We start from the raw sequence: 14281 nt of genomic DNA, 5'->3' as shown, positions 1-14281 counted from the left end.
AATATTTTGTATTGTGGTATAGCCGATTAACAAAGTTGTGATAAATTCAGGTAAAGAGCAAAGGTACTCAGCCATACATATACATGTATCCACTCTCCTCCAAACTCCCCTCCCATCCAGGCTGCCACATAACACTGAGCAGAGTTCCATATGCTATAATGCAGGTCCTTGTTGGTTACCATTTTATCCGTATTTATCTATAAATGTCTTGTCCTTTAATAAAAATACATTTGTCATATAATTCAACCATCACGCTCTTACTAGTACATTTTAATAAGAATTTATCAACAGAATAGAAAATATGAGCATTTACCATAATAAACCTTATAGCGTATTAATCCTATTCCCAAACACCAGTACATATATGATTAAAGCAAAGAAGGAAGACTAGTATTAATCCCAGCATTTTGATCCTAACTTATATAAAAGGTAGCTATCATTCTCATTGTTTAAAATATCAGCACATTAAAAAAAATTGCAAATAATTACCTGATGTAATTTAAAGAATCTTTCAATCTCTTCTCCATCTCCACCCACATTACTCACAAGTAGATGCCTCAGTTGATCCACAGGTCTAAGTTTATGAAACATAAGACTCCCCTAAGAAGTTAGATAAAAAGATGAATAATAGATTTACTAAGAATGGCTAGCAGCAACGGACCCTATGTTAAAAAAAACAAAACAAAAAAACTTCAAGAACACAAAGTCCACTGGTCAAAAAGATCATCTCATCTACATTTCAACTCCCAAGCCACCCTAGATCTATATGTATCCATATGGAAAATTTAAAAAGTGAAGCTTTATAGACCTTTAGCTAATGCACAGTACTACTACATGAATAGTCAGATAAGTGGAACAAAGTAGAAAGTTCTGATACAAGCTCAAGTAAATACTAGAATTTAATATATAATAAAAGCTGCCCCTCAAACTAAAGGATCAAAATTAGATTATCCATTAATCACAAAGGCACAAGTACATCCACTTCAGAAAACACTGAAGCTGAATCCATATTCATACCTAAACCAGGATAAATTCCAAACAGAAAGGACAAAATAAAACTACAACAGAATAGTACTAAAAGAAACTATGGGTGAATGACTTCATGAACTTAGAGTGTGGAAGCTTTTAAAAAAAAAAACAAAAAACTGTAGCAGAAATCCCCCAAAATAACAGAATATTTCAACTACTTATAAACCTATTCATATGGGGAAAAAAAAACCTCAATAAAGAAAATCAAATGACAAACCAGGAAAAATGTTTGAGCCTAAATCACAAAAAGTTCCCTTAAATATATAAAGAGTTTCTATAAATCAAAAAGACAAACTTAATAGAGAAGTAGGTATAGAATCGGAACAGACAATTCACAGAAAAATAAACACTAGAAAAGACCGACAACCTCACTCTTAATAGGATGGAGTACTGTACTTGTATAGGATGTAAGGAAATAGGCACTCAACAGTCACCGATGGTGACTGTATGTATACAGGGAAACCAGAAACATCTTTCAAACTGATAAATACTTTTTAACCCAGAAGATGCAATTCTATAGCTCTACTCACACATGTGAAATTATATATGCACAAGTTTGTAGCATTAACAGCAAAAGATGATCCATTAACAGGGACCTAGTTAAATATGGTACATCCATTAAAAAGGAATGCCTTTTAAATATAAAACAGAATGAGAAAGTCCTAATATCAATATGGAAAGATGTCTAAAATATTTCTTTGAAACATAAAAAGCAGCACATATGCCATTATTTGTTTATAAATATATTTGTATCGTTGGTATATCTATAACGTATCTCTAGAAAGATACAAACTCTGATGACATGGGAGTCTGTAAGGAGGGGACCCAAACCAGAAGGGAGATTTTATTGTGTATACCCCTCGGTTTACCACTGGAATTCTGTCAATGCATTAGTACTCAAAAAATAAATACTAAAAAATGTTGTATACTACTTTGCATTTTTGGTATTTATAACTATTCCTGAAGAATATTTTAAGAGTAAACATTCCTAAGTGCTTAAGTAAATGACTCTATTAAGCAACTATCACAGAATACTTGGACAAAAACGTTAAATATGGCTTCTTTTTGTCTCTGCCTTAACAGGATATGCACGTACCTGTGCTGAGAGGAGAACAAACTTCTTGGGAGGCAACATATGCTGCTGTACAACAACTGGTGAGTCAGTTATTGGAATATGATCCTTATTTAAGGGTGTGATAATCTTATCTACTTTCAACTCATCTATTGCAGAAAGAGCCCAGGAATGACCATCAACACGAGTAGTCATCTATGTAGAAGAAATAAATTTTTGTATACATATAATTAAAGTTACATAAAGCAAAATCTTCTAAAAAGGATAGTCTTTGAATAAATGTAGGATTTAATAAATTAATAATAAATTAGGATGAATATTCTCAAAAGTCAGTATTTAATTTTTTAATACCTATTATTTTGATTGAGCATCTTCTATGATAGTAAATAATCTTTTCATACCAGAAGAAAAAGGCAAATTTTTCTTAAGATAAACTAGATATAGTATATACTATAACTACAATTTTTTCAGTAACCAAAGACTATATACCTTCTACCTTCTTTCCAGGGTGAACTGATCTACACTGGTAGGGTTCAGTGCTCAAATTTCCTGACACATGGTTTTGCTCTCTTCTGAAGGTATATTTGCTTTCTAAACTAAGATATTCTTTTTAAAAAAGTATCTTGGTCTTCTAAAATACTTTATTATAAAAAATTTAAAGCATCAATAAAATGTTGAAAGTACACTGTATGTCCATATGCCTGATACCCAGATTCAACAACTGATAGCATTTTGCCATATTTGGTTTCTTCTTCCTATATTTTTTGAATAACTATTTGAAAGTTATGAATATCATGTCACCATTAAATATTAATATATTTGCATGCATCTCTTAAAAATAAGGATGTCCTCTTACAAAACCATAAAACTATTCTTACATGTAAGAATATTAACATTTCTCTAATACAATCTAATGCCCAGTCAATACAGAATTTTTCCACGTCCTAATGTCTTTTATAGCTGTATTGGGGAGACCAGAATTTGATTATTAATGTTCATGAGCTATATTTACATTTGTTTTTTAAGTCCACATTTGTTTGAGAACTCAAGTATACAGATGAAGTGATATGATGTACTGACATTGAAGTCGCTCAGTCATGTCCGACTCTTTGCAACCCCATGGACTGTAGCCTACCAGGCTCCTCCGTCCATGGAATTTTCTAGGCAAGAGTACTGGAGTGGGGTGCCATTTCCTTCTCCAGATCTTCCTGACCCAGGGATCGAACCCGGGTCTCCAGCACTGTAGGCAGACGCTTTACCATCTGAGCCACTATGATGTATAGTACCTATTTTAAAAACAAAAGCAAATAATAGCTAACATTTATCGAGTACTTCCTACGTGCCAGGTAGTATTTTGAGCACCCTGAACACATGAACTCATTTAATCCCACTCTCACCCCACAGAGGTAGGTACTATTAATATTAAAACTACTACAGATGAGGAAATTGAGGGCCAGAGACATTTAAATCCTTTGAGTCACTGCCCTGAGAAAATGGAGCCAGATTTCAAACCTGCACCCTCGAACACTGTGCTCCCATCAAGACATGGTTTATATCCTGAGTTCTGAATCCTTACAGTCTATCACAGAATGAGGCATACACTATGTGCTCAGTAAACCCTAAAGGATAAAGAAAAGAATTTGAGAAAGGTGCTCCTTGTCGCTATACCTACCTGCCTTTACCCCAGTTGCTTAGGCCACATCAGAAACTTGGAAGAGCCCATTCAAACCATGTTCCCCCTTCCCAGGATTGGGGTCTTCCTCCATCCACCTACACACACATTCTCCTACTTCCCCTGACAAGAAGATTCAGTTTTAGAATAACCAAAAGCAGGCAGTAACAACTAGAGCCAAAATGCCTTTAAAGAGATGGCTCCAAAGAGACTCTCAGACATTCAGACCCTAGTGGGGGTTGGTTGATCTGCCTTGATCAGCAGCCTCCAGGTACAGGTAACAGGAGATATGTGAGGGCATCTAGGAGGACAGATGGAAGTGGAACAGGGGACACTCAGAGGAGTGAGCATCTCTGGCCTCTTCTCAGCGCCTTCAGGGCTGGGATGAGTGGCCCAGATGTGGGGCTGGGCCAGGATGTGGCCGCTGGGCCAGGCGGGGGCCACATCTTTCTCCCAGGACCTCTCCATTGACTTCATGGAGTATGTGCTAATATTTACTTTTAAAACACAATTATGTGTTTGTGTATATACATTTGTATATGCGGGAAAAAGAGATCCACAAGATGGAGTGAAGGGTAATTCCTTAATGTGGGATTCAGTTTACCATTCTATTCTCGCATATGTTTGAAATTTTCTATAATTAAAAGAAAAAAGTTAAATATTTAGATGGAACTACAAATTAAAGAGATCATAAGAATAAAATTCTAAGTCATAACTAAAATAGATGGCCTCATAATAACTAAAAATATATTCAAATGGGACAAAGATAATGTCAGAAAGATGTAGTTATTTTCAGGTACCTTATGAAAATATTCTAAACGGGTTCCAATGTTTTCTTTAAAGATTTTTTTACTGAGTACCATACTGACTTCTCATCTTAGGAAAAACAAAGAACTAACAGTATATACTTCTTTTCAGTAAGACTGCTAACCATATAAGATTATTAGAAGCAAACAGTAATAAATCAGAAGATAAAAGCTTCTCATAATTTTGGTTTTCATTTAAAATTATGTAAAAAATTCTTTAAAATCTCTCAAGATAACTCACCTGAGTTTCCATCATTGGCTTTTGGAAAGGAAATGTATCATGGTTGACACACCACAAAATATCATTATCTTCATTTTCTGAGGCTGCCATCAGCAGAATACCTAAAAGTTTAATACATAAAATCTCATTATAGGATGTCAAATACACCTCCACAATAATCGTAATAATGTTAGTAACATTATATGGATACATAAATATACATATTAATCTTTATAAGTAAATAAGTTGCAAAATAAACAAAAAATAAATCCTCTAAAAGGACATATAATCACTGCTAGGGTAGCATCACTAAATGTTCTAGACTGTAAACATTATTTCTTTCAGATAAATACAACTCATTTGTACATTTCTAAAGTTAGTATATGTTTACAATAAGCTTATTAATTTAATTACTATATTTTAAAAAGTATTTAGTACATAAAAAATTGTTGACTTACAATCAATGGTATGTAATATTCAGTGAAAGAGAGTTCATGTACTGTTTAATTTAAATACTCCATGAATAAAAATGATGAAGTTACTAGTGGAATGGCAGAGATAAATGTACTATGAAAGAATTACCTAAGCAATATTAGCTGACATTATAGTTTGGTTTTGAAATATGCTTTCCTAAGCTCAGTTCCAATTCCTCCCATTGATTTGCTCCCTTCATTCTGATTTTAGTGATATTAACCTTGAGTCCATTGGCTGACTATAAGTGATGGGATCCTAATTAATTATTAAGTTATATAACTAGCTTGTAAGAAATTGAGAATAGTTTATATCAAGTAGCAAGAAAATGTTTTCTTAAAATTAGTGTATAAAGTTTGAAAAACTGAAATTTGATTGTATCATGCACATAACTGAAACCACCATATTTTCCCTCACTAGATTTCTAGCTTTAAAACTTAATTCTATTTATGATGGCATCAAAAATAATACTTAGAAATACAGTGAAGAAATGCAAAATTTATAGTTTCTTACATATTACTATAAAAAATTAAAGGGGTTATAACAGAAAGATATCCCACATTTATGGATTTGAAGGCAATATTTATAGGATGGGAATACCCCTCAAATTCATCTATATTTTCAACAATCAAAATCCCATCTGCTTTTTTTTAGTTGCAGAATTGACAGACTGATTCTAAAATTTATATGACAATTAAAGAGTTCTAGAATAGTCAAAAGAATCTTGGAAAAAAAATGTTGAAATGGGAATTTTAAAACTTATGACAAAGCAATAGTAATCACAGTGGGATATTGGCATAAGGATGGCAAAAGGACTTCTTATTAGGAACTCTTTACCCGTTAGCAGCTGAGTGACTGCTAATGATGAAACATTAGGAGTGATGAAAACATTCCGAAATTAGGTAACAGTGATGGTTATACAACTCTGTGAATAATCTAAACACTACCAGAATGTACACTTTAGAAGGCTAAATTTTATGGTATGTAAAAACTGTATCTCAATTATATGCTGTGAAGCTGCATGTTACAATGTATTTGAAAAAATTCCATTTGTAAAGGCAAGTTTCATTTGGGTGTTGAAAAATAAAACATTAGAAGTCATAGTAGAATAAGTACAGAAAAGGCTTTAAAATTATTATAAAATCAAAATAAGCTAACAGATGCTTTCTCACATTGGAGAAAAGCACACACAGGTTTTTCTAGTTTTGATGTTTAACTAGAATCTCATTTTTTAAAGTTAATTATGAATCCAAGAGTTCATCATCAAACTTTCATACTCCTGGATGCAAAATTCTCCATATCCATGAAGACATGGACAAATGGTATCAGAAAAGTCATTCAAGTTTTCCGGTTATAACCATCCTGAAAAAACAAAGTTCAAAGTCTGTCTCAATGGATAACACTGATTTTGACCAGTGAGTTCATATACAAGTACTTTTTAAGTTCAAAACAACTTAAAAAGTACTTAGATATTAAAAACTACAGTATTTATATATATATTATATATATATGAATATCATATGTCAATGAAAAAATTGACATTTAAAAAATTTGAAAAGCTAAAAAAAAAAACAGATAAAAAAACTGGATAAAAAAATCCAAAATTTTCTGAATTTTATTGGAAGTTTCCTTGTTATTTTCAAATGCCTCACAAGGCAATCTAATTTTAAAACTTTAAACATCTAATATTCCATCTGACAGTATTTTCGAATTTACCTTTACTATAAAGAGCTTTATGTACTTTTGAAGGCTTTTCCACAGTTGAAGATGCAGAGAATCCAGGAGGCAGGCGGACGTGGACCAGTGTCAGTGTATTAGGCCGTGCCAATGGCTGTCTGAACGGACAAGTGCTGAAATACAGCCTTACACCTGATCATGGAATAAAATTATCTGTCATTAACAGCAAATAAAAGATACAAGGTACATATGGTATTGAAGCAACTCCACAGAAAAACAGAGAATTCTGTTAAAGTCACATCTCATTTTCCTGACTGATCTTAAATCACCACGTACTGTACTAGCTGGAGTGGTTTCTAAGACAACACCACTTGAACCGGGAGATAAATCAACACATTTCACCAGAAAGAGTCTACAACTTTAAGACCAGACTCTGTCACTAAATATTGGCCACTTCACCTTTCAGGCCTGGTTTTACATCCATAAAATCAGAAGACAGAGCCTGAGGAATCTTTTGATTTTTCAAAAGCCTTCATTTTATGAATTATAAATATAGCTTGACAAAACAGATACAGAAATAGAAACACATTTCCAGTCATACATTTCCAAACCTGAAGATTATAAAGTTATCACAGTAATAGCACACAAATAAATAAAACAACATACCTGCATGTGTGACAGCCAGTAATTGACAGTCCAGTGATTCGGAGTTTTCAATCACTGCTATTTGAACAATTGGTTTAAAAACAGAACGATCTATGGTCCTAGAAGAAAGAAAAGCTGAACTTTATGTTTTAAATGTATCTACTAAATTATTACCAGGAACACATTCCACCAGGATTCTTACATGTTTAAATATGCTAAAATAGTTTAAGACTAGTTTTTAGAAAGCAATGCAACAGCAGCAAGACCTAACAAAACCCCTCGATTCTGTGTTTTTCATACTAACAATGTTAAGAGTAATCCTTTTTTCAAAGACCATAAGAGAAGGCTACGTCCATTGGGTAAGCAGGTCAACAAGTTGTTCTAGAACATTAAAATATCATTGCAAAGATTAAGAAGGGGAACAAGTGAACCTTTATAATGGAGAGCTCTGGTGAATACCATCTTAATCAAGTGTTAATCAATCAATAGGAAAATTGGAAAAAAAAAAAAAGAAAACTGGTATTATGTGCCTCAATGTAAGGCTCTATGAAGCTCACATCATGTAATACTAGTTAAAATAGTATTACCCTGAATCTATAAATAAGGGGAAAATAAGACAGATTCAGAAACTGGGATATGCTACTAATAACTTTCCTGTCCCGCCCTCCTAAATGTTAACATTTGAAAAGGGCAATAAGACGTCTTTTTTATATTAAAGAGACAAACTAATGACAAATGTAGCTCATGAGCTATGACTGAATGTGGAGAAAAATGTAAAGAAAAACAGCTATGAAAGATGTGGGAGACAATAATTTTAATATGGACTATACAATTAGAACATTATAAAATTATTCATTTTTTAGATGTGGTAATGATAATACAGTATATAAGAGCTTAGGATATGGAAAGTGAAGGACATAAGGATAAAAGTCATATGGTCATGTGTATGTGTGTGTTTGTGTGTGTGTGCACATGCTCAGTCCTATCTGACTCTTTGCAACCCCATGGACCGTAGTCCACCAGGTTCCTCTGCCCATGGGACGCTCCAGGCAAGAATACTGGAGTAGGTTGCCATTTCCTCCTCCAGGGAATCTTCCCTACCCAAGGATCGAACTTGCGTCTCCTACGTCTCCTGCATTGGCAGGTGGGTTCTTTACTACTAGTGCTATCTGGGAAGCCCCCATATAGGTCAAAACAGTGAGCAAATGAAGCAAAATGTTAACAGCTGGTAAATTTAGATAAAGGGTATATCAGTGTTCATTATGCTATTTTTTTATTTTTCTGTGGATGTGAAAAACTCTCCCAAAAAAAACTGGGGGAAGAAAAGAAAACTCTTCCTTTTAAATTATCTGCCTCAAGAATTTCTTGGTCATTGAGGAGCAAAGAAACCATGCTATCACTAGGATATCTGACCACAGCAGTGACCCAGACACACAGACAACAGAAGCTGAAAAGTCGGGTGTTATGTGAAGAAAATTTCTGCAGCTAAGTCAATTGTGACATATGCAAACAGCAGTGCACAGTGTCTGAAGACTTGGCTTTTAGGCTGAGTCTCAGCACTTATTTAGGAGTTTAGACCTCAGGCAAATTGTAACAGCTCTTAGTTTCAATTTCCCCAAGAAGACAGTGAGAATAATACAATTCTGAAATTCTGTGTTCCCAAATGGAACTTGTGTCACTTATCAGACCAACGAAATTACTATGTAGATGTGTTAAAAGGGTGGAGTATTTACAAACAGGGACACACTTTGAGATTTCTGGTTTCCTAGTCATAATATCTGTAATGCCTGCACAGACCATTCAGAGCATAATTTAAAACTCCAAGGAAAAACACAGGTCAAGGTGTCCTTTTCACTGAAAAACCAGTCAGTCCGCCTTATATTTCAAACCATCCAACTTAAGAACAAAAGGAAACATCTCTAAGAACTGTTTCCAACATAAAATAGAATGTCATTTCCTCCAACATTCCTTACCTTCTAGAGATATTTTGAAGGGGGAGTAGTTTTAGTATACTGCATATAACTAATATAATTATGCCCGTAAATAAAATGTCTGACAATAAGTTATATATTACCTAGCAATATTACCAGCAGCAGAGACAATAGAATTCTGTGACACTGAGGCAACTCTGTTCATTCCTTGTCCATCATGGCCCAAATCATACACCTGTGAATAAAAAATTATACCCACTTAAACATGATTATAAACTGTATACATTTTACAAATGATCTTTTAAATAAACTTTTCCTTTTTACAAGTCTTTTAATTCTGATACTTCATATAGGTAGGAAAACATTCAGAGATTTACAATTTCATAAAATTAGTGCCATAAGAAGTGGTTTGGGATTTTGTTTTAAAGCACAGACTTCATAAGAAAAGCCAAGAGTGACTAGGTCTTCTTTCTTAAAAACAGGGATATTCTTCCACTTTTATATGGTGGCAAAATATTAGTCTTACCTGTATTACTCCTTTCTCAGATCGTGTATATAAAATATTTCTTGAATTATCAACTGCAATTTGAACAATAGGATCTAAAAAAAAAAAATCCAAGCAATTAACAAATCAAACACAGTAGCTGCTTATAGCAAATTAAAACTGCTATTTTGTAGTTAAATCTTAGGAAAGTTGCACCAGAACAAAGCTAGGAAGCATTTAGGTCAGACATCATGTGAAAAAAAAAAAAAGGCAAAGATCAAATACTGTGACTGGGCTAATAGCATCATAAATAAGTTTTTCTGTCTTCTAAATTAATTGTTTAAGCCAAACCAAAACCAGGTTTCAAATTATTCCTTCTTTTAACAAACATTTAATGAACATTTAGTTTACTATATGCTAAAAACATGTAAAATAGTTCTACCTGGTCTAGTCCTTCAAGAAACTTCTAATATATCATTGTTTAAAATAAATAATTTAAAAATTCAGTCATATTAACATTTTTAGGTGCTTCTATCTTACCTTACTGAAGCATTTAAAAATTACTTTACCTGACTATATCTCTCATTAAAAACTCAGATATATTCATTTTATGCTGGGAATTTCTTTTAGAGGGGGCAAAACATGTATTAAATCTCTGTAAGTCTAACTCTCTCATATACAGACATGGTTGGTTTAAGTACACAGAGCTATAGTAGACACACGTTCTAAGGTGCTACATTTATAGGAATTTGGGAATAAAACTCACGCTGTCTCTATGTTTTATCATCCCTTCTCCCTTTAAAAGACCATATAAATATACAACAAATTCTATTTAATACGGACTGTTTCAATTAAGAATAAGAATTTAAGAAAATGTTAGGTCAATAATTTGTTAAAATCTTTTGTTTACCAAATTTATTTTCTACTTACCATCTTCTGAGAATGTGAACTGTAGTAATGAAGGAACAAGGAAAGAAAGCGGGCTCTTTGAGTGGTTTATTTTCCTACATCTCTGGCTAAACCAACCTGCTTCTGCCTTAAAAGAAAAAAATGAAAGAAGACTTGTAAATGTAGGTAGGTACCCCCATCACAGCAACTACTATATACCCGTTTACAAGCATTCTCAAATTTTAGTGAAATGCCAATAATTGTAAATAAAGACATACTACTCAAAGTAAGTACTGAGCTTAGTCCTGTAATTAAAATTTTAAAAATGTGTTTAACTAAAATCACTGCTGTCAATTAAACCAGCTATGTCTATTCCAGCAACCTCAACACTGCTATGTTAATAAATTCACTTTATCTTAAAAATTTCTATTTGAAAGCAAGCAAGGAAATAATAGCCATAGTTTGTAAGTGTCAAAAGTACATAGGATAGAGGTATTTTTAACTCTTCACACTACTGCTAAATGGAAATTTAAAAAATAGTAGCCATCACCATCATAATCTACAGTCAGCCCCTCAATCATTGAGTTTTGCCATACTTAAATCGGTAACAGAACCTTTTTATAAAGTGAACAAAATCAAGAGAAATTGGGTAAGGAAGAGATACAATGTAACATAAAAAACTAACCTCAGTTCTAAACCTATCTCTGCCATGAATTCCTTGTATGACTATGAGAACATTTGTCTTGTCAGTTTCTTACCCCTTAACTTATGAAAAAGGCAACAATATAGTTAAAGGGCGGGGAAAAAAGCAACTGGAGCAAAGGTATTTCAGAGTAGAGAGAACAGGAATGACCAAAAACACACGAAAAGATGCTCAACCCAGCTAGTAATAAAAAAACAAAACACTTTTCTTCTGATAGGTCAAAGTTAGTAAGTTTGAAAACGCCAGTGTTACAGTGAGGAGAGAGGGGAAAGGGATATGATCACAGAGTCTACAACTTGTAATAGGGAATAAGGAAAACATACAAGTTGAAATACATATACATGACAACACAACTATTAGAATTCTAAGTCTCCACACTAGAAAATATCTACACATGTGTTCAAGGAGGCTTGCAGAAGAACACTTATACCACTATTTGTGAAACATGCAATAAAAACCTAGAAGTCCATCAAGAAAAGAGCTGTTAAATAAATCATGTACATTCATTTTATGGACAATCATGCACCAATCACAAAGCGTAATATCTATCTATCTACCAGATACTGACAAGGAAAGACTTTCAAGACAAAATTAAATTAAAAAAGCCAATTATGGGGAATTCCCAGGGCAGTAGTTAGAACTCGGGCACTTTCACTGCTGGGGTTGGTTTCAATCCCTGACTGGGGAACTAAGATCCTGCAAGCCATGTGACTTGGCAAAAAAAACAACAAAGAAAAAAAGAAAAATGTCAATTAGGAAACAAAACATAAGCAATAATCCAAGTAAAAACATACACAGAAGTACACTATATGTTTATATATAAGTATACACACACACAAATACATACGCATAGATATTTAAAAACATATTTATAGGTATTCAAACAGAGAAGGCAATGCCAACCCACTCCAGTACTCAAAGATGTTTTATATCATGTTCTACAAAAACATATAAAGAATCAATAATGGCTGTTACCTCTGGGGAGAGGACTGGGTTTTATAAGTATAGTGTAGCCATGAAGGACTACAACTTAAACTGTATGTTTGACCACTTTCCATAAGAATATATTAATGTACTTATATAATTAGAAAATAAAGACAAAAACTTACCAATCCATACCCCATCAAGAGGGAGGAAAAAAAAATGTTTATAAATGCCATACTTACTTGATATGCTACTTCATATAAACAGCCATCCTTTCCAGCCAAGAAAATTCTGCCATTATCGGTGGAAGTTATTGTTAAAAGGTAAGTATTATCAGTAGGAAGAGAATATAAGGGATCTGGAAGCAACTGCATTCCACCACACATACTGTCATTGAGAACTCCTGAACCTAAAAGGAAGAATATAGGAATCACTTTACTAACTCTTTAAAAGTTTAACACAATCAGTGTATTGTCTTCAGAATTGATGTTCTTACTGAATTCATGATATGCTAAAAAATTTCAAAAATGTATGTAAAATGTACATTTTAAAATTACTATAGTCTGCTATAAACAATTTTATAATTCATGTTAAAATAGAATCTTCAGTATGTATGTATAACATATATAAAATATATAGCATATATATAGAAAACATAGTAAAACATCAAACAAAAAAACTAAACCAAAGTATTAAATTTTGCAAAAAAAAAAAAAGCCTAGGGATATGGCAGTAATAATCATTAATTATTTTTTTTAATCTCTTACCCTCCCAATATTCATTCATTGGAGTCTCCGAAATTCAATATTATCTTACCTAAAATGGTACTAGAATGCAAAAGAAACCACTGAATGTTTTTGCAATAAATTGATTGATAGCATCTTACTTTAAGGGAAAGAATAATGTATATTTCTGTGTTCCGTATGTTAAAATGGCCACTTAAAAAAAAAAAAAAAAAAAGACATTGAAGGCATTATTGAAAAATTACTAGTGGCAACTATTTCTTTTCTATTACCCTTGTTTTACATTGGACATTTTAGAAAGGTACATTAACATGGCAAATAATCCAAAATAATTCTTTTGTGGAGTTACTAATCTGAAAGATATTATATCTATAGGAAAGTATTATTTTCCTAAGAGCAAAGAGCTCAGAAAGTTAACTTACTGAAAAAAAATAATTTTCAATTATAATATTAAATTGGGCAACATATTTTTATTTAAAAAAACACAACATGTGAGTTGCTATACCTGTTTGCAAATTAGTATAGCTGAGTCCAAGAATCACTATATCCACAGGGGTTGCCAAAACCAGGAGGTGTCGTACGTGAGGTTGGAAGATGCCTAAGATAAAGTAAACATGAGTTAGGCTCTATTTTCTGGAAAATACCCAACATTTAAGTATTAACAGAATATGGTCACTTTTAATATGAGCAAAGAATTGGACACAACTCAGTGACAAAATAACACAATAGATTAACTGGTATATGAAAAGTGTCAACCTAATTTAATGTTGATGTTAAAACATTACTGCGTTCATTTAAATAAGCAAATAGAAGTTAAAAAAAAAACTTGAAACAAACACTATAGCATTTAATGATATTTAAATGAGGGTTACATTATAAAACAGTTTAGGTTTATTAAAATTAAACTTCACTTCTATATTCATGTTCATAATCCTATTCACAAAACCCAAATGGTAGAAACAACTCAAGTTACTGTCAATTGATAAATGGGTAAACAAAATGTAGTATGTAATATA

At 32.8% G+C, this 14281-nt stretch overlaps 1 protein-coding gene across 3 annotated transcripts in view; it reads right to left on the bottom strand.

The window, feature by feature from the left end:
• Positions 1–14281, bottom strand: part of NUP155 (nucleoporin 155) — a 51717-nt gene that overhangs the window by 28857 nt on the left and 8579 nt on the right. For all 3 annotated transcript variants that reach the window (XM_024981235.2, XM_024981236.2, NM_001192107.3), the window contains exons 5-14: positions 13771–13863; positions 12765–12931; positions 10938–11043; positions 10050–10123; positions 9667–9758; positions 7614–7711; positions 6987–7139; positions 4821–4921; positions 2126–2296; positions 490–600 (exon numbers count right to left, since the gene is read on the bottom strand). In XM_024981235.2, the coding sequence (XP_024837003.2) occupies positions 490–600; positions 2126–2296; positions 4821–4921; positions 6987–7139; positions 7614–7711; positions 9667–9758; positions 10050–10123; positions 10938–11043; positions 12765–12931; positions 13771–13863 (1166 nt within the window). The remainder of the gene's footprint in view (positions 1–489; positions 601–2125; positions 2297–4820; positions 4922–6986; positions 7140–7613; positions 7712–9666; positions 9759–10049; positions 10124–10937; positions 11044–12764; positions 12932–13770; positions 13864–14281) is intronic.

Source organism: Bos taurus, chromosome 20 (genome assembly GCF_002263795.3).
Source record: "Bos taurus isolate L1 Dominette 01449 registration number 42190680 breed Hereford chromosome 20, ARS-UCD2.0, whole genome shotgun sequence".
Taxonomy (NCBI): domain Eukaryota; kingdom Metazoa; phylum Chordata; class Mammalia; order Artiodactyla; family Bovidae; genus Bos; species Bos taurus.
The sequence above is the reverse complement of the archived record's forward strand: the minus strand, read 5'-3'. Positions and strand labels throughout refer to the sequence as shown.